This window comes from Danio rerio, chromosome 24, assembly GCF_049306965.1.
Source record: "Danio rerio strain Tuebingen ecotype United States chromosome 24, GRCz12tu, whole genome shotgun sequence".
Classification (NCBI taxonomy): Eukaryota; Metazoa; Chordata; class Actinopteri; order Cypriniformes; family Danionidae; genus Danio; species Danio rerio.
Window position 1 is genome coordinate 21,390,035 of NC_133199.1, and position 22,527 is coordinate 21,412,561.

General features: G+C 33.9%; 1 protein-coding gene across 4 annotated transcripts in view; it reads right to left on the minus strand.

The window, feature by feature from the left end:
- Positions 1-22,527, minus strand: part of cntnap2a (contactin associated protein 2a) — a 760,628-nt gene that overhangs the window by 98,628 nt on the left and 639,473 nt on the right. For all 4 annotated transcript variants that reach the window (XR_012399148.1, XM_009297353.4, XM_068217086.1 and 1 more), the window contains 1 exon segment: positions 1,919-2,137. Coding sequence is in view for 3 of the 4 variants with exons in the window: in XM_009297353.4 (XP_009295628.1) it covers positions 1,919-2,137 (219 nt within the window). In the remaining variant the exon portion in view is untranslated.

Below are 22,527 nucleotides of genomic sequence, written 5' to 3' on the forward strand. Positions count from 1 at the left end.
AAAACATATGTGGACCACATAGACTAAAGTCACCATCATGGAGAAAAGTGTTTGCTTTAGTTGGGCTCATAGCCCTGAACCTCTTAAGTAAAATTTTATTTTGGGCTGCTGTAACTTTTAAGAACTTTGCCTGAAAAGTTTGTTCATTACAGCAAACAAAATGAAATGAGGCACAACCTGTGATGAAATAATATAATTCACTGATGGTTATGATGATTAATCCATTATTAGAAGTAATAGTCCAGATCTGGGCCAGAATAAAAGCATACTGTGGCCCAGAATAAGGTCAGTTCTGGTTTATTTGGTTGAATTCTGGCTAATATGTTGTATTGCTTTGGCTTATTTGTGGCCCAGATCTGACAAACAGGATCGGACTGCCCTAGAGCCATCACTCCGTTCAGTACTGTATGTGATCCAGATGTAAGTGTCTGGTGTGGGCCGGATCTGAGCCAGAATAAAAGCAAACTGTGGCCTAGAATAGGGTCATTTCTAGTTTATTTGGTTGAATTTTGGCTGATATGTGATATTACTGGTTTAATTGTGGCCCAGATCTGGCAAACAGAAACGGACAGCCCAAGTGCCATCATTCCATGCTGTATGTGGGCCAGATGTAAGTGGCCGGATTTGAGCCACATGAATTTTGCTATCTGAGTAGTAATTTTCAGATATCATCTTTCTATACTTTGCAATAAAACGTACAATTAGTTTTATGGAAATTACAAAAACTGGAGCTTTTTAGCAGTTTTCAGAGATCATGTTTTCACATTGACTATTGAAGAGGTTAATTGCAAAAAAAAAAAAAAAAAAAATTCTGTAAAATTGTAAATGCAGCAGCTATCTGCTTTTGCAAATGAACATTTCATATGCTTTCAATGTAGTTACAAAACTACTTGTAGCTTGATATGTCGAAATGGGACCATAAAATAAAATTACTACCATATATTACGCAGAGTCTACACTGTAAAACTCAAAAAAGTTAGGGTAAATCAAACCATTTGAGGAAACCGACTGCAACAAACAATTTAAGTTCAAAAACTAATCTAAATGAGTGCTGTGAACTTCATCCATTTGAGTAAAGGAAGCAATTTGAGCACAGTAAAACCCTATAAATGAAGAGAACTCAAATCAACTGAGTACTGTAAACCCCAATAAGTTAAGTCAATTCAAACCGATTGCTACAAACCATTTGAGTAAAAAACTAATCTATATGAGTACTGTGAACTTACTCCATTTAAGTTGGAGTAATGAGGCACTGAGTTCAAAACTCTTTTCAAATGAGTAGAATTAGCTTTCAGTCAATTTTGAGTTAACTACACTCATTTCATTTGATTACGCTGACTGTTGGGTTTTACAGTGTAATACCTCTGTACTAATGACAGTTAGTTGACATGATATTGCAAAGGTACTTTTATTTGCAAAATCAACAGAATGTCTGTTGGGAAACATCAAAATAACGAGTTAGCAGATATCAAGCAGTCTACTAAATCTACTGCCTGACTTCTTGTAATCTTCCACAATTTAAATAATTATGGCTTTTTATTCTAGTTAGTTTATTTAGTCTTCATCTATGGTAAGTTGCTATGACACATCCTACATTATAAGAAGCACTGAAGAAATAAAACTGAACTGAACTGAAAGACTCTAATGACAAGCAGTTGCAAAGTTACTAATAATTGCATTGAAATGACTTTTAATGAGCTATTAATCTCATATAAGATCAAATCTGTATAAGCTGCACAGACAGTCAACAACATTTTGAATTCCTATGAACGAACAACAATACAGTAACCTTCTGAACTTCAGCAATATCACTGTAAGTACGAACAGGCGGTGGGTGTATGGAAAAGTATATTTTTCTGAAGTCCTCACCCACATATACCCATAAATCTGCTATATGTGATGTGCATGAGCTGCTTACCCACATACAGCTGGCTGTAGAGCTCCAGGCGCGTGTGGCCCTGTGTAGGTGCAGGTCTGATCTCCTTGTATTTCTGGTCTAGTTGAAGAATAGCCTCTTTAGTGTTTCTCTCAGCACTGACCCGGTGCCACTGGTCATCATTCAATGGGGTAGGAGAGTGGACGTTCAGCTCCACTGGTCCGTTTCCGACATCGAAAGAAAACGACACCACCATAGGTGCTGTGGAGAAAAACATACAAACAAACACGCTCAAATTAGTATGATATTAAGCAGTAAGCTTAATCACAATAACATGTGATTAAGGTATCCACATATAACAACACAAATCAAATGTAAAACAATTATTAAACTGTGTTGTGGACAGTCTATGTTTCAGATTCATATCTATGTGTTTCTTGAATTTTGTATGATTTTGTTTTTCAATTATATGTAAAACTTTGTAATAAGATTAAACCATTAGTTATTTTTTCACCAAGGAATAAAAATTATAAAAATTATATCTGACATTTTTTGTCAAAATTGGGTTATTCACATATTGTTATTCTGTTCCAACTTACTGTGTTTTTGTGAGAACATTTTAATATATTTTCAAAATAACAAAATTCATATTTCATGTTTGCTATATGGAATGCAAATATCTTAAAACTGCTCAGAATGCACATGTGGAAGCTTGTTATTCCAAAACCATTATTTATTTACAGTATTTATGCATTTTTAACATTGGTTAATACAAATGTTACCATTTTTTCTCAGTTCAAGTTATCTCAGATCATTAAATAATTTTAAAAGATACATTTAATTTTTATTACCAAATAAAAAAATGTTCAGGAACTTTATAATGTGTTGTCATATCTAGTTATTTTTTCACCTTGGAATTGAAATTATAATATTATATCTGACATTTTTTGTCAAAATTTTGTTATTCTGTTCCAACTTACTGTGTTTTGTGTCTCCATTTTGTGACTTTTACATTTGAAAACAAAATTCCCATGTCATGTTTTCAATAAGAAATGTAAATATCTTAAAACTGCTCAGAATGCGCATGTGGAACCTTATAATTCCAAAATGATTACTTATTTACAGTATTTATCCATCATTTTTAACATTGGTTAATACAAATGTAACCATTTATTCTTAGCTCAAGTTATCGCAGATCAATAAATAATTTTAAAAGGAACAACATTTAATTTTATTAACGTATAAATAAATATGAACAACAGGAACCTTGTATTGTGTTAATATATGTTTGTTTATACATATTGCACATTACTTTACTTATTTTTTGGTACATAAATGTTAGAGCTGTGAACCTACACTGGTCTCATGGTTCGGTTCGGTTACGATTATCATGCCATCGATTCGGTTCAATTCGATATCTCGGTGCATCACGGTGCATAGACGATGCTTTCCATACACAGTTTTATATTTTCTTCACAGCAGCAATTCTTGTATTAAAATGTATAAATTAAATGTATATTTACATACTATTTGTAATGCAATTTTGTCCTTTCATACGAACAGTCAGATATATAAATTGTGCCTATAAACAACACAAGCATTTATTAAAAATAATAATAAAAATAATAATAATAAGTTTCGTTGGAGTGCAGTAAGTGCACTATTCTGTGCTTCTGGATGGCTGTATTTAAATTTCTGTTGTGTTTTGTCTGGTGCAAACAGGCAAATTGCTGATCACTGCAAATCTCATGTAGCGTGTTGTTAGGACAAGAGGTTATAATATAACCTGCTCACCTAATGTTTACACTCTTAATAATTATATTATTTACTAATCAATAACCTCCTCATGTGACCCTTTAAATCTGCGTCTCATTTAGTAGTCAGCTACTGTCCACTGGAGGTCGCTTTTCAGTCACAGGCGCATACTTTAGGAGCCTTTCTGACTAAATGATTGAAAAGCAACCCGGGGTGCTGAAATATAATTGGCTAAACTGGCATTGGGCAGGTTAAAATGACCAAAAACAAAGACAGATATTCCGGCACGTAACTCACATTTTCAAAGAAGAAAATCTGACTTCAGCATTTTTTTTTCAGATAAACAAGTATGCTCACTTGCATGTTTCTTACATAACGGCAAATATATTATGGTATTATTATGCTTCAGAAGAGTCAAAAACAAACATACAGCACTTTTAAATAATGGTCAGTTTATGCACTTTATAACAGTAAATTTGTAATTAGCGAATTCATAGTTTTTGTGTAGTGTTGACTGCCAAATCGCTTAAAATGTCAACAGCTGCTAGTACTTCATGCTTCATTTAAACTGTTAATTTATAGTTCATACATTATTGTTTTGTTTAAGAACTGTTTTGCAGAACAACAAACCAATGTTGTGGCTTAAAATGCAGAACTAGCAAACTCATCAGACCTTAGCTTAGCTCAGGTACGTCATTAAAATTCCTCTAAACAGCCCTAAACCAAACGCAGAGTGTTTATTCACTGTGGTGAATTCAAGAAACCCTTTCTAATGAGTCAGTGTTGCATATTCTCCTCCATTAACTGTGAAGATTGACAGCTGTGCTCCTGGAGGAGGAGATGGTATTTATGGCAGGAGAAAAGAGAAGAGAGGAGTGCTGTGTCGTGACTGTCATGGTGTGTCATGTTTGGAACCATAGGGTTAATTCACCTGGGGTTTAACCCTTGATAAATCCTGATTTAGAAACATCCACCTGACACCTGAGATGTAGTGCCATTATCTTTCCTGAACCTAATGCGGCTCTCTGACACAAATGTTGGTGTGTGAATGTATTTAAAGACTGAAATGATCACTACTGTTTTATAAATATTCATAGTACCACAAGGTATTCATACTCAGGCTGAAGCGGTGTAAAATAACTAATTACCAATATTTAAATTTGACAAAAGCATTCATGAATTTGGATCCAATTCTTTGCAAAAAGGAAAAATCGAAAATGTCTATATAGAAAAATAACACATGACAATGCCAATATGCTTCAATGACAAGCAATAGTGCACTGATTTATTCTGGCTAAATTGTCCGTAGTGTATGAGTGTGTGTGAATGAGTGGTTCTGAATGTTTCCCAGAGATGGGTTGCGGCTGGAAGGGCATCCGCTGCGTAAAAATGTGCTGGATAAGTTGGCGGTTCATTCCACTGTGGCGACCCCAGATTAATAAAGGGTTAAGCCAACAAGAAAATGAATGAATGAATATATATATATATATATATATATATATATATATATATATATATATATATATATATACAGTTGAAGTCAGAATTATTAGCCCCCTTTTGATTTTATTTTTCTATTTTAAATATTTCCCAAAAGATTTTTAACAGAGCAAGGACATTTTCACAGTATGTCTGATAATATTTTTTCTTCTGGAGAAAGTTATTTGTTTTATTTCAGCTAGAATAAAAGCAGTTATTAATTTTTTAAAACCCATTTTTGGGACAAAATTATTAGCCCCTTTAAGCTAATTTTTTTTCTGATAATCTACAGAACAAACCATCGATATACAATAACTGGCCTAATTACCCTAACCTGCCTAGTTAGCCTTTAAATGTCACTTTAAGCTGTATAGAAGTGTTTTGAAAAATACCAAGTAAAATATTATTTATTGTCATCATGGTAAAGATAAAATAAATCAGTTATTAGAAATAAGTTTTTAAAACTATTATGCTTAGAAATGTGCTGAAACAATCTTCCCTCCATTAAACAGAAATTGGGGAAAAAAATAAACAGGGGCGCTAATAATTCAGGGGGGCTAATAATTCTGACTTCAACTTTATATATATGTGTGTGTGTGTGTGTGTGTGTGTGTGTGTGTGTGTGTGTGTGTGTGTGTGTGTGTGTGTGTGTGTGTGTGTGTGTGTGTGTGTGTTTGTGTGTTTGGAGGCAAAACTATCTTTTTTTAAAATCTTTTGGCACAGTTAGATTCTTTTGCAAACAAAATGTATCATTCTTTGACCACTTCTTAGGCCTATGGGCTCTATCTTAATGATCTAAGCACAAAGTCTAAAGCATATGGTGCAAAAGCATTAAGAGCATGTCTGAATAGACTTTTGTTATTTTAAGGACAAAGAAATACAGTCTGCGCCCTGGCGCTTGGTCTAACAGGGTTGTACTTCTCTGTGTTCATGAGTTATGGGTGTGTTTTGAGTATAACATGCATTAAACCAATCAGAGTCTCATTTCCCATTCTCTTTAAGAGTCAGTTGTGTTGTGCCATGGCGCATTTGCTATTCACATGGCGGACTTTGTAAGTGGAAAAACTGAACGCTTCACTAGCAAGAAAACAGTTCCATCTGACCATCTGCAGTGCGAGGAAAAAGAATGAGCCTCCTCCATTCTGCTTCATTCTCTTTACTTTTACTCTTTCCTTTACTCATTTTAATCTTTTACTTTTTATATGTAAAGATATTTGTGTATTGCTGTACATCCTTTGTGTATTAAGCAATGTGTAAGCATTTGAGCCCGAATAGGTCCACAACTAGCATGCTTTGTGCTATGATAGGTGTATGATATAGCCCTATGTGTTAAAAACATAAGTTATACAACATAAGATCATTTACACTGAAATTAAATATCATTTTTCAACCTTGATGAGTAAATAAGGGAATCTAACCCACCCTATAATATTTTATATTTAAAACTTTAAAATATTCAGAATCTGTTTATTCACTTTTGTTTCTAACATGCTTTTGTTTCTTTATGTTTCAGTTTACTTCCACAAGTCAACATTTGAAAGCTGTTAGTGAAAGTCACACACAAACTGATCTCTCATTGATTAAAGGACATATTCTGTGATTCCACAATTCCAGATATCAAAATGAAAATGTGGGGGGTTTACAAATTTAATTGTGCCAGCAAGATAAATATCAAAATACTACAATATGCATACTAATTAGTATATGCATTGATCAAAGCTAAGTAAAAACAAATGCCTGCCATTTAGACACCGAAGTGAAATTATTTAAAAGGACAAACCTGGCTTGGAGTCAAATATGTGTCTAAATTCATTGGACTGTCTGGCTCTGTTCGGCAGGGGTTACTGTGGCGGCACTGATGCTGAAGGCAAGAGCGAAATTGGATCTGCTTTGTGTTGGCAGCACAGTGAGCCTGCAGTGATAGTGGCCGCTGCTATTGTCATCATCTGAGGAAGCTAAGAGAAGTGCTGTAATGTGATCCCAAGAGTGGCACGCATGCACACACACACACACAGCTTATTTGTGCCATTATGATAATTTTTCATCCTACAGATATTGTGAGCTGACTTCAGTCAGTTTCATTTATGCCAAAAAACTACTTGTAATGATCAGAACGGAACCTTGTGTTTCTTTAGCTCTCAGTAGGGGGCGCTGTTTTACTGCTTAGGGATCTGATGCAGATGTTGAAGGAATTAGGAATTATTGCTCGATTGGGATCCTGAGAGCCACCTGTTCATCTCAGATTGTAGACTCGGCCTGCCAGCACTCCTGACCTCTGTCTGTGAGCAAAGGCCCAGTGACATATTGCTGGTTTGCGCCATCAAAGAGCTGTTGTGGCTCGTTTTAGCTCAGTGTACTAACACAAATTAATAATATGTGTTTATGCTCATATTTATAGTGTTACATAGATGTTTCTTAAGCAAAATTAATGAATGATTGATACGAATCACAACACCACTACCAACAACAATATTAATATGGGCGTGTGTCCACTGAAGCATTTTTCTGCTGCAGAAATGTGAGCTCTTTTCTAAAACACTAAGCTGTTAACAATTATTCAACTGTCAAAAGATAAAAAAACAACAAGCACATAGTGCAAAAAGCTTCAATTAACAACAGAAAAAATATTTGCAATGCAAAAACATATTGTGGAATGATACGCAAACAAAAACAAACAGTGACCTATAGACTTTTTTATAGCCATTTTTGCCTAAAGACATTAGCTTAATGTGGTATTGAGAGTGATCAACAAAACAAAACAAAAACAAACTAAACCAAACTCAAAAAACAAAACAAAGAAAACAAACAAACAAACAAACAAACAAACAAACAAACAAACAAACAAAAAAAACAAACTATCAAACAAAAACATAAAAAAATGCATCAGATTTTTATTTCTTTTGAATGGTCTTTATCGCTTAAAAAAAACCCATTGTTTTGGCAGTGATGTATCCATACACAATTTTGGCATTGCTTTACAAAATTACATATATGAGCAATATCACACAAGTAGCAGTGCAATGTGGCTGTATATCGGCACTGGTGGGAAGCGTGCAGAGGGCCTTAGTGTCCCAACAATGACGATATACAGCCATATTGCACTGCTACAAATGTGATATTGCATTCATACAACAGTTCGACGCCATAGTCATGTATATTAAAAAAAAAATCTAACACAGTCTCAAAAACCCTTTTGAATGAGGAGCTTCTTTCTTCCACCATTTATTAACATCTGCACCTGACTGTCAGAACGGCAGAAACTGTTGCTAATTCACCAGCCTCACTTTAGAGGTAGTATTTGAATGATTTTCTAGAGTAATGTCTAAAGTGATGACAAAACACGTGATTTTACTCACATGTTAAGATTTTAAGTCCAAACGGCATGAAATGCCACCAGTCTAGAGACATTTTCCAGTATTTCTCTTTTTGCAATCAGAATATCACAAAAATTAACCACGAAAAAAACACTGCAAAGTAAACATACCAGAAACACATTACCAGATGTAAGTACAGCTTTAAAACATGCAAAAGAGATAGATCTACTTAGAAAGTCACTTACCAGTGTTATAATGATTTGATCAGCTGTAGTTTGAGTTTGTAGCTGGAGTTTTTCTCCTCTAAGAGCTTATTATGCAGTCTTTGTCGCCATCTTGTGCCAAAATGTTACCAGTCTTTGCTCTTCTCAATGACAGGATGATGGCCGACAACACACTGTATCTCTCAAAATTATACTTATTTAAAAATAGGCACTATCCTTATAAATTAACTACATTCTAGCCTAATAAAGCCTCAAAAGTACAATATGTTGTCCAACAGCTGCAATTTTTATCAAACTGTAGTAAGTTTATTGATCTGCTGTCACTCTATGTGGGCAGAGTAATACACAAGGGTGAGGAGGCTGAACGAGTGCTGTAATTGCAGAATATCGCACGGCTATCAGCCAATCAGATTCGAGAATCAGACAGAATTATTGTCGACATATACATAATTATATACGCAATATTTATATATAATATTGCAATTTTGTAAAACAATACCAAATCTGTGTGTAGATACATCACTGCCATATGCTTTTTAAATAAAAAATTTATATATAATATTCAAGAATGAAACATTAGAGTAAGACATTGTCCTATCCTATCCTATCATACCCTACACTACACTACACTACACTACACTACACTACACTATACTATACTATACTATACTATACTATACTATACTATACTCATTTATTCATTTACCTTTGGCTTAGTTTCTGATATTTCAGAGCTCACCTCAGCGGAACAGAACGCAGAAACAATTACTTACTAATTTCAGCTTTAATAATAATCGTCATCTACTACTACTACTACTATTACTACTAATAATAATTGTAGGAAAACATCAAAGCAAAGTTAAGAACAAGAGTTGGTACTTTGGTTAGCTCTTAGAAAACAAACATTCAGCACCATAGTGACCAAAATAAATGTTAACTAAAATAATTAACCACTGACAACAAGCAGACCCCCACACACACAACCAATACCTCTTCCAGAGTGATGCGGACAGTTTTTGAGAGAAAAGAGAGACAGCAAACGACGGAGCGAGAAAGATGGAGAGAGAGAGAGAGAGAGAGAGAGAGAGAGAGAGAGAGAGAGAGAGAGACAGAGAGAGACAGAGAGAAGTTAGAGGAAGAAGGCAGGTCTGGCAGGTGTGTGTTTTGGACTAGAGCTTCTACACCATTCTCAGCCCTCTGATCCCTGTAATTGGATTTCCTGCACTTGGCCAGCCTGCATTGAGCATCAAGAGTTTCACTGTTCTTGTGGAGCGTTTTTTCACTTGTGTGTGTGTGTGTGTGTGTGTGTGTGTGTGTGTGTACCGCTCTGCTGTCCACAACTGAGGGCATTCAGTGGACCGCTGCTCTTGCATTCACTGGGAAAACTAAACAAAATCAACAAGCCAAGCAGCATGGCAGTGAAAAAGTGGGTTTGTGTTTATATGGGTATATTAGATCTCCCGCCAAACTGGCTGAGAGTACCAAAACAGCAGAGCAGATACGGCCCAATACATTTCATGATACCATACAAATCACATAGTTTACAAAGATGATGATTTGCAATTTTGATATATGAAATGTTGGTATCTGATTGCTATGATATATGTTTTTCAAATTAAACTATAGTTGTTAAATAAGAATCAGTCTCTATATCCAACATATGCTCATTCTGAAAACGTAGCCCTATATACATTTCTGGAGATTGAAAATTATGTAGCCAGATCTACGTATGGCTGCATTTTGTTTTTAAATTAAAGGCTATGGGGCGATATGATAAATTGTCCGTAGTGTATGTGTGTGAATGAGTGTGTATGGATGTTTCTCAGTGATGAGTTGGAGCTGAAAGGTCATCCGCTGCGTAAAACATATTCTGGATAAGTTGGCGGTTCATTCTGCTGTGGCGACCCCAGATTAATAAAGGGACTAATCCGAAAAGAAAATGAATGAATGAATTAATCAATGTATAACCCCCATTTACCTTAAAAAACACATTAAATAATAATAATTTAGGACAGTGGTTCTCAAACTGTGGTACGTGTACCACTAGTGGTACGCGGGCTTCCCACTAGTGGTACGCGGAGGAAGAAAATATGTCATGTACATGCTACATATATTTCAAAATTTATCAAAAATGATGTATATAATATGCCATATATGACATAAAGCCTATATTTCTGAGGTTATCTGCCACGTTTTTTTAACTATGCAGTTGTAGCTGCTTTACTGGGCCTAATACGCTACTGTATTTCAATACTGCTCATTTTGGTGGTACTTGGAGAGACTATTTTTTTTGAAGGTGGTACTTGATGAAAAAAGTTTGAGAACCACTGATTTAGGATAATGTTATTTTCTGAGAACTTCCTGAGCCAAGAGCCCTACATGCTATATATACAGAGTAATGAACGTTTAAAACAATGTGTTGAATGCTTTTAAACTTTTTGTCTTATTATAAAGTAAAACGAGCACAACAATCCCCCTTTACTTGTCTTCCATGTGTTCAGAAAAATGAGAATACTAAGAGCACAGAAATGTAAGGCTCTGTTTGTTTCTGCAGGAAAAGAATTCTCATTCGGTGTGAGATTTAACGTTTATTGTAATTCAGCAATTTATTTTTTAAAAGTGAATTAGATATTTTAAAAAAATGTCTAATTAAGATCAAATTAAGACATTTTTAAAAAAGTAACTCAAATATTATTACTGAATTTTTTAGAAAAGGATTTAGTTTTTAGTAAGTAATGCGTTACTTTACTTGTTATTTAGAAAATTAATGTTATTATGTAACTTGTGTTTCTTGTAATGTGTTACCCCCAACACTGACTATGGCCAATTTAGTTTATTTTAAATCACATATAGCGCATGTCTTTGGACTGTGGGGGAAAATAATATACCCAGAGGAAACCTACACGAACATGGGGAGAACATGCAAACTCCAAAAAACAGAAAAGCCAACTGGTCCAGCTGGAACTTGGACCAGCGACCTTTTTGCTGTGAGGCTGTGAGCCGCCCTCTTTGAACTATATTAAAGCTAATAACTATAGCCAAAGATTGCTTAATGTAGCAGTTCAGACAAAATGGTTCGGCAATAATATTTTTACAGTGTTCTAGAATTGATTATTATTGCTTTTTAGGGTTCTGTGAAGAGCTGTTAACATCTAATAAACTGTAAACTCCACAAAAGGTTTTGGAAAAGTAAAAAAAAAAGATTGTTCAAATGTTCTTGAAAATATTTGTGAAAAAACTTCTTTCACTCGCTCCCTAATTAACTCAGTATAATTGTTTTTGTAATTAAAATAGCTTTGAAGGTTAACTTTGAAGGTGAAAAACTCACTCACTCTCTCACTCCAAAAATATAGTGCACTAAATGAGAACAAAATAGTTAAAAAAAATTCTTGTTTGGAAAAGCTAAAATGGCCATTTGGCTAACAAGAAAGAATAAAGCAATGCTAAGTGGAGGCACTGATCCCTTACAAATGTTTAAGGCTCTGGTTAAAAGTAGGTTAATGCTGGAGTATAAGTTTTATAAATTAGTAAATGATTTAAAATCTTTTTTTTTTTCTTTGTGGGGGTTTGAAAACATACTATGTCAACCCAGAGAAGAAGGAGGGTTTAATATGATGTTTTAAAGAGGAGATAGTGACGATGTGTATGTTTGTGTAATATTGACTTTTTATGTACAGTATGTTGTATATGCAGCATTTTGTGGATGTTGTTGCTGTTTTTTTGTGAGTGTTTTTTTGATTGTTTCTGATTGTTTTTATTTTATCTGGATTGTGTAATGTTCTGAATGTAAAATTGTTTTTGTAATTAAAAGAGCTTTGAGGGTCGACTTGCTCACTCACTCACTCACTCACTCACTCACTCACTCACTCACTCACTCACTCACTCACTCACTCACTCACTCACTCACTCACTCACTCAATAAAAATCTAAATAATAAATAAAAATAAATAAACAAACATCTAAATAAATAAATAAATAAATAAATAAATAAATAAATAAATAAAAAGTTGAATAAGTCTTTCCACTCAGAGTTTAAATCTTTTAAATTATTTTAAAAATGTATTAGCAATTTCTGCCTGTAAACCCTAACCAAAATTCTAACCATAGTTTTTTGTTGGGTTTAATTACAATTTATAAATGAATAAGTACATATGAACGAATACATTCAAGACATTCACATGAATAAATTCAAGTTATTTGTGCAATTTGTGCTAACTCAGAAATCCCTAGTTAAAATATGTCACACTTTCCAATAAGGTTTCATTAGTTATTGTTAGTTAATGTATTTACCAACATGAACAAATTATGGACGACACTTGTTGAGAATGTATTAATTATAGTTGAACATTTACTAATGCATTATTAACATCCAAATTCAATTTTGGTTACATTAGATAATGCAATGTGAGTTAACATGAACTAGCAATGAACAACTGTTTACCATTAAATAAGCTTAACTAACATGAACATATATGGCAATAAATGTATATTTCATTGTTTGTTCATGTTGGTAAATGCATTAACTAACTTTGGTTTTAAGCAATCATTGCTTCAGGCTTTAAAAATAAAATAAAATTTTATCCAAGCCATTTTGGAAGCATTTTGACCCTTGTGGGTTGTAAAAAAACAACACTGAAGGGTCCATTACAGGTGGAAAAGGAGACTTGATGAAAATGATATTGATTTCAAGTACTCATTGTATTATACAAAAACTCGACTGAAAATTCTGGAATTGCTGAAACACAAAAAAATAGTAATAAATGTATATATTAAATTTAGACTTTTTAGTGACAGCTGTAACAGATTTACTTTCCAGTGCATTTTTTCCCATGTTATCTTGACTTCACATTTTGGTAGGCTTTTCACCCAGAACATCTCTGGAACCCGTTATCTTGCAATGCATGAATAAAAAAATAATAATAATAAAAAAAAAAACTTGTACAAAGAGAAATTCAAACAGGTGGTTTGATAAGACACCAGAAATGGGTAAATTTAGTTTTGGGTGAACTATCTGTTTTATCTATGTATGGCAGTCACATCTTTTACCCTTCTTTCAAAGACTCGCTTGTCTTTGAATGTAATACAAAAGAATATTTCAGGGGTCTGGACCCCATTTTCTCACACCTTTGTCAATGCGCTTTGCGAGAGCTCTTGACTCTTATAGTAACGGTCAGGTGTTCAGCAGAGTCACATTGCCATTTCTCCCTCGGGCCCCCAGAGAGCCTCCACTTCATTAAAGATGCATCAAAGAGAGACTAAGGATCTTCCCACCATCTGAGCCCACAGAGGATCCAAGCCATATCCAAGCTCAGCCAGCAACCCAGGCAGAGAGCTTAGCTCTGGACTAAAAAATAATAATGATACTTTTGGGAAGATCTGACAAGCCCAACAGCTATTTCCATGTCCAAAAAGTGTGATGTGTAGAAATGCAGCGGAAGCTGACATGACTTAAAATAAGCACCGGTGAAAAAGAGCCAGTCTTAGAAAAAGCTCCCACTTGCTGTGCAATTTTCATGCTATGAAGCCAAAAATCTCTCATTTTTTGGTTGGCCTGACTCAGATTTTACCGTTCCAGTGTGAGGATTGTAAAATATGACTTTTAACAAAAGAAACAGGAGAACAGATTTGATTTTGAACATGAAAATAAATCAAACTTACACAATTAAACACATGTTTGCTTTGCAAAAACTCCAAATAAAGTGTTGGCAGTAAGACTGCTGACACGCAAGTAAAAAAAAACATGTTGAAGCTTAATAAATTGAGAGAGTTGCAAGCTCAGTTATGTCTTCAAATCAGGCATGAATATTCAATAGTGTCTGATGTCAAGATTTCTCCTCAGAAGATGAGTGTTTGAGATGAAACTGAGCTGAAGCAGCAGATGTGGACATCCACCCTTTAGTCAATCTACCATTGAGAGGCTCTTCTTCCCCTGGGCTTTCATAGAGATACAGTAGAGAGATAATGCCAACAGAGGGCACCAGCAGAGAAACAGAGATATAGAGATATTAGAGATTGGACCAATTGTGAGCAAAAGTCTGGCTCTCTAAAGTCACTTGCAATCAGCACTACAGAGAGGACATTTTCATGTTCTTTTCAAACTGGGGTGTACAAATCAAAAGCACTTCTTAACATTCAGCTTTTTATCTTTGGAGTGAGAACGTATAGGATTGATTCACACATTTAATAAATTATTATGCATTACCCTATACTCCCAATTTCCAAAAAACAACAACAAAAAAAAAACAAAAAAAAAAACTATTTAACATCTTTAAATAACTATTACAAATTCATAGTATTAAATTATGGTCATTTTATTTAAAAAATACAGTTTTCTTCTTTTAATGTTTACAATCAATAGACTGGGGAATCTTAAGAAGATGATATCTAACTTTAAAGGGTGAATGAAACGTAGTGGGTAACTAAACACTTTTATTTCTTAGCTATTTTGCTGTTGGAGGCATTAGAAATATTTTACATGACTGTAATTAATGTGTTAACATTACCCAGAAAATATTTTTTACATTAAATCAATGGCCTCATATAAATATATGAAATTTATGAAGAAATAATTGAAGAGTTCAGATGCAAAATGACATGGCAATGATTAGGCATGTAGTACTGTACATGTTAAACAAATATTTAAGCTTCAAATAATCTAAATCCCAGCATCAGCCCATTCAGAAATAACAGTTTGTTTGCAAAAGCCTCTAAAAACCACCTGCACATGGCAGTATACTCATACTTTAAATGAGTCTGATTTACTATACACTAAACGGCAACTCAGTTTCACGACAAACAAAGTTAAGAATAAGATGCCATTCTTTTATCCCGCATGGATGCTATGAGGATAAAAAAGAAAAGAAAAAGAGCATGAAAAGACCTTGAGTATGGTGAGAATGAATGTATAAATGACAGCTTCTAAAAGTGTCTGAGAGACATCCCCTTTTTGGGATTTACTTCTATAAATTATACTACTTTTTTATTAACCGACAATGCATAGATTTTGATGTTTCACAATGTTTCACACTACATTACTTTAGTTACCAAGCTAAGTTTACAATGTTTGTAATGTTTACATTGTTGTACTTACATTAAATCTAAATCCCAAATATCAGAAATGACAACAGATTTTTAAGATGTAATTAGGGACAATTTTAATGTCATTGATTAATGCACTTACTTGACACATTTCATTAATTCATTCTCTTTCTGCTTAGTCCTTGGTTTATCAGAGGTTACCACAGCGGAATGAACTGCCACTTACTTGACAGATTTATGTCATTTTAATTTTAGGTGGTTTGTGTAATGTGTTTTATGTTTAGTAAAATAATTTACAATTGCATCTTCAGTGATTTTAAAGTAATTATAATGTCATGTCCCAATAAGTGGATTTAGAGGTTTTTGCAAAAAAAGCACAAGTGGATTTAGATGGTTTTGACGCAAAAGAAATTCTATCTCATTAAAAAACAATGAATTGTCTGTTAAGTGACATTTTAAAAAAAAGTTATTTCATTTACCAGCTAATATTCTTTTCATAATCTATAAAGTAAAACTTCTGAAGGAAGCCTGGTAGAAAATGCTCATTTACAAAAAAGAGGTCTGATGGATTGGGAGGGTTTTACATCGAACTCTTCATATTAAATACTAGGGCTGAGACATTTGGCCTAAAATCAAAATCTCGACTAATTGAACATTTTAACTCAATTATGATTAATGAACGGATATTTTATTTATTAATTCATTTAATTTTGTTGCCTTCAAAAGTTCACTGACAAGTTTGAACAGTAAATATGCTCACATATTGAGAACTCTTTGAATGAAGGGTGCATTACATGATCTTAAAATAATTAAAGAAAACACACACTTCTATCTATGATTATTTACTGAATATTAGCATTGAAAGACAAATTAAAACACAACTCACTATTTCGTATAAAAAATTAAAAATGAATAACTTGCGCTTTTGGAAACAAAATACATAGTTTGTAATGTTTTTCATAATAAAAATCGAAAATAAGCAGTATCTCTTATCTCAGTATCTCAGTATCTACATCCTGTAAATAATATTTTAAACATTGCATTTCTTGCATCTTCTATAAACAAATAATTTTATGTAAATAATAATTTTAATGTAATGGTAAATAATATGTCATCCCAAGGCGTCTCTGGCGCAGCTTTCAATCATCATCAATGTAGTGCAAAGAAAAGCTCAAGAATGGGTCCATCATCCTACATGTAGAAGGTTAGATGTGGCTGCAAAGTGTCTGCAGAAGTATAAATCAGCCATAGCCTTTACCAGAGTGGAGTCACGTAACACGTAGGGAAAGTAATTGAAAAAATTTGATTGATTATAAGTTCAGAATGTCGATGGCAAATATTTTTCGATTAACTGTCCGGCTCTATTTAAAGCAGTTAACACATTTACTGTACCTAATACCTCATTTGACATTAAAAAAAGCTTCATTATGGTTTGCTTTGAAGGCACCAGCAGGTGTATTCAATATGCTTAATAACCGCTACAGTCACACACCTCCTCATTAAATGATTCAACATAATGAAATATAATTGTATATTTGGAAATCAAACTTAACATCTAAAACCAAATGTCAAAAAGCAAATCTAAAGCTCCAAGTAAAGCATGAAACCCCTCTGATATTTAAAAAAAAGACAATTTAGCATGCTGCCCCAAGTTAGAGAACAGAAGGCAGCCGATTTAGATATATGACCGAAATCAAACTCCCACTAGGCAGTAACCCAACTCGTTGCCCTCCACTCATTTCATGCTCTGAGTGGATTTCACTGGGCCTCAGTTTTGAGGCGTAACTGAAGAAAACCAGGCCGGCCAAAATAAGGAAGTAGGATTAGGAGTCAGGGCATAAATCGATGAGACATAATGGAAGGCTAGAAAAAAGGCGGAGAGCTTCAATTTCACAATCTGCTCCTCTGCCTACACACACACACTCGCACATATACACACGACTGGCCTGAACACACTGTTAATCTCAGACGCGGGCCTGCAGCCAGGCCTGATTACTCTTCTTTTTAGGCAGGATTCATGCAGAAGGTGAATATCCAGCTTTAGAGAAAAGCTCTGGAGTGTTTACGCTGGGTGCCGCTGTCGTTGACCTAGCAGTGCGGTCAGCTTAGACACAGAGGCTTAGACTCAAACACTGATACACACATGCACTTGTGAACTTTTTTTTTTTTTTTGCTCTCTGCTTCTTTTACCTCACTGTACTTCTGAAGACTTCTCTCCAAACTTTCAGCGAGATAATGGTCACACTTTATTTTAGTGTAAAATTCTTTTTATTAATAGACCATTTACCATGACTTTTGCCTCAGTAAACTCTTAATTTGTTGCTTATTAAAAGTTATTATGGAAGTAATTAGGTTTAGGTATTAGATATGATCAGAAATGTAGAATAAGTTCATGCAGAATAAGTACTTTTTAAGCAGTAATAAACAGCCAATATCTTAATAATAGCCAAGTAATAAGCCACTAGTTAATAGTGAGAATTTAAACTTAAACTGTTACCTAAACTGTTTTACTTGGCTACAGTATATATATGTAAATCTGCAGTCATATATATGTAAGAGAATAGCTATGTTTCCATCCAAAAATGCGAATGAACTTTATGCGCAAAACTGGATTATCGCATAAAAAAATGTGCGAATAAAGCAGAGTTTCCATCTAACGAGTTCGTCACTTCCTGATTAACTGGTGCCAAATATCAACAGTAAAAACAGAATTTGCAGCGATAGGAGAAGCTGCGGCAATCCTTTCTTTATCTAATAAGCGTTTAAAGGTGCCAGACGCGGAGCACAGATGCTCTTGATTCTTTCATTGTCATTAATGATATAATAACACTAATACTTAAACAGTAAGGTGTTTTAAAATGACCAAAACAACATTTCAGATGGTTTACAGCATGCTCAGCCTGCTGGTTTGTCCACACATTTTACACACATTTTCATTATAACATGATCGCTTATAACAAAATCACATGACCTTTTTAATGCACATACTAAAATTTGTGCGGTAAACGAGTTTTCATTGTAGTTTATGCGCATCTTTTCTTATCGAATAAAAAGTTTTTAATACTCAGTTATGCGCATAAGTTTTTTTTTATCATGGCATGTCAATGCATCATGGCATTTCCATCAGCCGTTTTTATGCACATATGAAAAATGCGCATAAAATAGGTGGATGGAAACATAGCTACTGACTTTGTGATAGTAGTCTTGAACGGCAATAGTCAGTGGTAATAGAACTAACATAAACTAACCTGCAAATTTTATGTAGTAATACTCTTTTTTTAAGTGAACATTTTTGTAATGATTTGTTCACACAAAAATTTAAATTCTGTTACAAATTACTCAACCTCATGCATTTCAATAACGTTCGATGATTGCTCATAATCAGAACACAAATTATTATATTTTAGATTAAATCTGTGAGCACTCTGACCCTCTGCAAGGGTTTGTTTAAAGCCCAGAAAATGAAAAAAAAAAATGCTGTCCAAAAATTCTGTGTCTTCTGTCATTCTACTGGAATCATATAAAGCTTTATTTAAAGCAGGGGTCTTAAACTCAAATTTGGAGGGCTATTTCAGTCACTGACAATTTTTATGAGGGCCGTTTAACATCCAAGCACCAGAAAAAAAGTGGAAACCTGATGTAATTAATGCATCTTAGGACAACAGACATGGCGTTTATATATTTCAAGCATTACCTGTCACCAGTGATAAACGCAAATCAGCATGATGTTTATCATGTCACACAGCTGCTGAAATATGTCTGTGGTTGTTGTGTGTATGGCCGAGCATTAGACACACATTTAGTCACTCTTCTACAGAGTATATGCAGTTAGAACTCTAGTTTTGTGTTTCTTGTTGTACATATTGAAAGAGGAGTTTGAATTGCTATGAAAATACTACAAATAATGGGCATAATAATTATTATTCTGTCTTAACCAATTGTATTGTCCCAATAACGTAATAAAAGAAGAAAGCAGCTTGGGTAACTTAAACTTCTTAATATCTTGCCTTTTTTGTAAAACTACAACAAAGAGGGGAAAAACATGTACAAAGGCAATTCACATTTACTTTAACAAGTTCAATTCAACTAGCAGTACAATTTTACCAATGTACATAATTTTTATGCAAATCTTAATAAGCATATGAGGAAAATCTATTAAATGAGACCATTTGAATCGAATATTAGCAAAACGATCATATTTACACCATGATAACGTGTAAGCCATGAAGAAATGTGTGTATAACAAAATACAGGTAGTATAAAACTAATTATGATCAAATGACCGTTAAATATTCTCAAAAATAGAGCTTTAGCAAAAATAGAGACATAAATTTCAACGATTAAATCAGCCACAGAATTTAAACGCATGTGTGCTACTCTCGACGGAACACTGAGAGAAAATGAAAGTAAAACTAATTCAAAGGCAATACTTTAAATGTGCAGTAGGTGGCAGGCTAGTACAAGTGGCTAGAAGCGACTGCACAACAATGACAATAGTATTTGGATGCAGCTTTTATGATGCAAGCTGAGAATGCATTACTCAGCGATGCAATGTCAGACACAATGCACTCAATGGAGTAGGGGGGTTAGGGTAAGGTGAGCGTATTAAAAAGTATTGGATGCAGCTCAGATTGCACTGCACCAAGTCTGCATCCAGACACCTCTCAAAAATGATTGTGGTTCAAAAATATATGTTTTGTTGGGCCAAATCTAGTTATATTTTTGATTTCAGTTGAGGGCCAGAGGGAGGAGGAGGGCAGGCCGTGAATGGCCCACAGGATGGCAGTTTGAGACCCCTGATTCAAAGGGTAAAAACATCTTTGTCTCCTATGTTTTCTATTCCTCATTAGGTCATCGGGATACATGTTATTATGGTCAGTATGACATATTGCCATTAGACTCAGAATTGCAAACATTCAGGCATCTTTTTTGCACATATTAGACGTGAACCAAGACCTGAGATGGACAGAAAAAACAAATGAAAAAAGTTTAACACTATGAGGTCACATGGTATGTTTTGACAATATTTTGATTGCTTTTCTGAACTTTCTGGTCAGAGAGTTCTCCGATTTCATCTAAATTATTTTAATTTGGGTTTCGGAAATGAACAAAGGTCTGAGGGTGAGTAATTAATCACAGAATTGTAATTTTTGGGTGAACTAATCCTTTACAGCAAGAGCTCATTCACGCGGACAGCTAGAATTCACTTAGCTTCAATTATTTTGAACTACTGGGTGAACGTGACATCAATTAATATTCATGAGCCAGGCTAATGAGGTTTTCAATGCATCTTTTAAAGGTATTCAGATTCGATTTTTTCTTAGTTTAAATAAAAGGCAGAAAAATTCTGAAATGTTTCATGTGTGATTTAGTGAGACTGCAATCTCTTACTTTAACTTGAACATATTAAAATACTGTTCAAATACAAATATTGACCTATTGTTTAAGTTTTGCTGGGACTGCTTTTTTGGTCTGCAAGGTATTTAAAAAAAGAAAAAAAACTTTTATTCATAAAGCTTAGACACAGAGGCTTAGACTGATACACACACGATGGCACACATCAACTTTCGAAATTCTACCTCTCTTAACTTTCTGAGAGATAATTGTTGTATTCTTTCAGCTTTGCTTGGCTACAGTTTGAAGTAAATCTGCTGAGTGGCAGTAGACTTGAACTAACACACAAATGGTATGTGGTAATCCTAATTGTTTCTTTTGAAGAAAGCATGTTATATTGGTGTATTTGACCATAGTGTGACGTGTCTTTACTTTTTTAAGGCAAGAGCACATCTACACAGATCAATAGAACCCAGTTGGCTTTTATTAAACATTGTGCGATTGCTATAGTTACTTAATTTATTGACAATTTAATTTCAAATATTTAATCTTTTGGATTTTTAAGTTTTAGTTTTAAATTAATTTCACTTTTTAAAGATAACATTAAACATAAAATAATATAAAAATAAACATTATTAAATCTGCTCATAATCATTAAAATAAGTCATTAAACAATAGCAAAAATGTTCACTAATAAACATTTTGCTCACATAACCATCTATTTCTGTTTTTTAGTTTACCCCCTAAAAAAAAAAAAAAAAAAAAAAACTTCTGAAATTAGTATCGAATTGGCCAGTTTGTTACTAAAAAATCTGAATCTGCCATGAAAAAACATAATCGGTGCATCATGTTTACAGTCAATGTGCTATACATACATATTAATATAATATTTTTAACAAAGTCGACTTGTGGTCACACTTTATTTTAGTGTACAATTCTTTCTATTAATAGACCATTTACCATGACTTTTGCCTCAGTAAACTTCTAATTTGTTGCTTACTAATAGTTATTATGGAAGTAGTTAGGTTTAGATATTAGATATGATTAGAAATGTAGAATAAGTTCATGCAGAATAAGTACTTTATAAGCAGTAATAAACAGCCAATATCTTCATAATAGCCAAGTAATAAGCCACTAGTTAATAGTGAGACTTGGTACTTAAATTGTTACCAAAATAATTGTAATCTATCTCTAAGTTACAGCCATTTATTCATATACTAAAGCAAATGTTGACTTCTGGTAGCAGATTGCATATGGCTGTGACTAAAATTCTCTATTTAATCTCTCTGCTTTCTAGTAGGAAAAACATTAAATATTAAAGCAATCTTATTCATCATTTTTTCATCCTAAATTACTGGCAGTTCCCCTTTGGCATCTAAGCAGAATCCTTGAGTAAAGCCTCTGATTGAGAGCTGCATATGGAACAGCAGCACATCTGTCATGTGGACACTCTTACTGATCTCTGGTGCCAATAACCTGCAGCTCTCTGGAGGAAAGAGGCACTGCT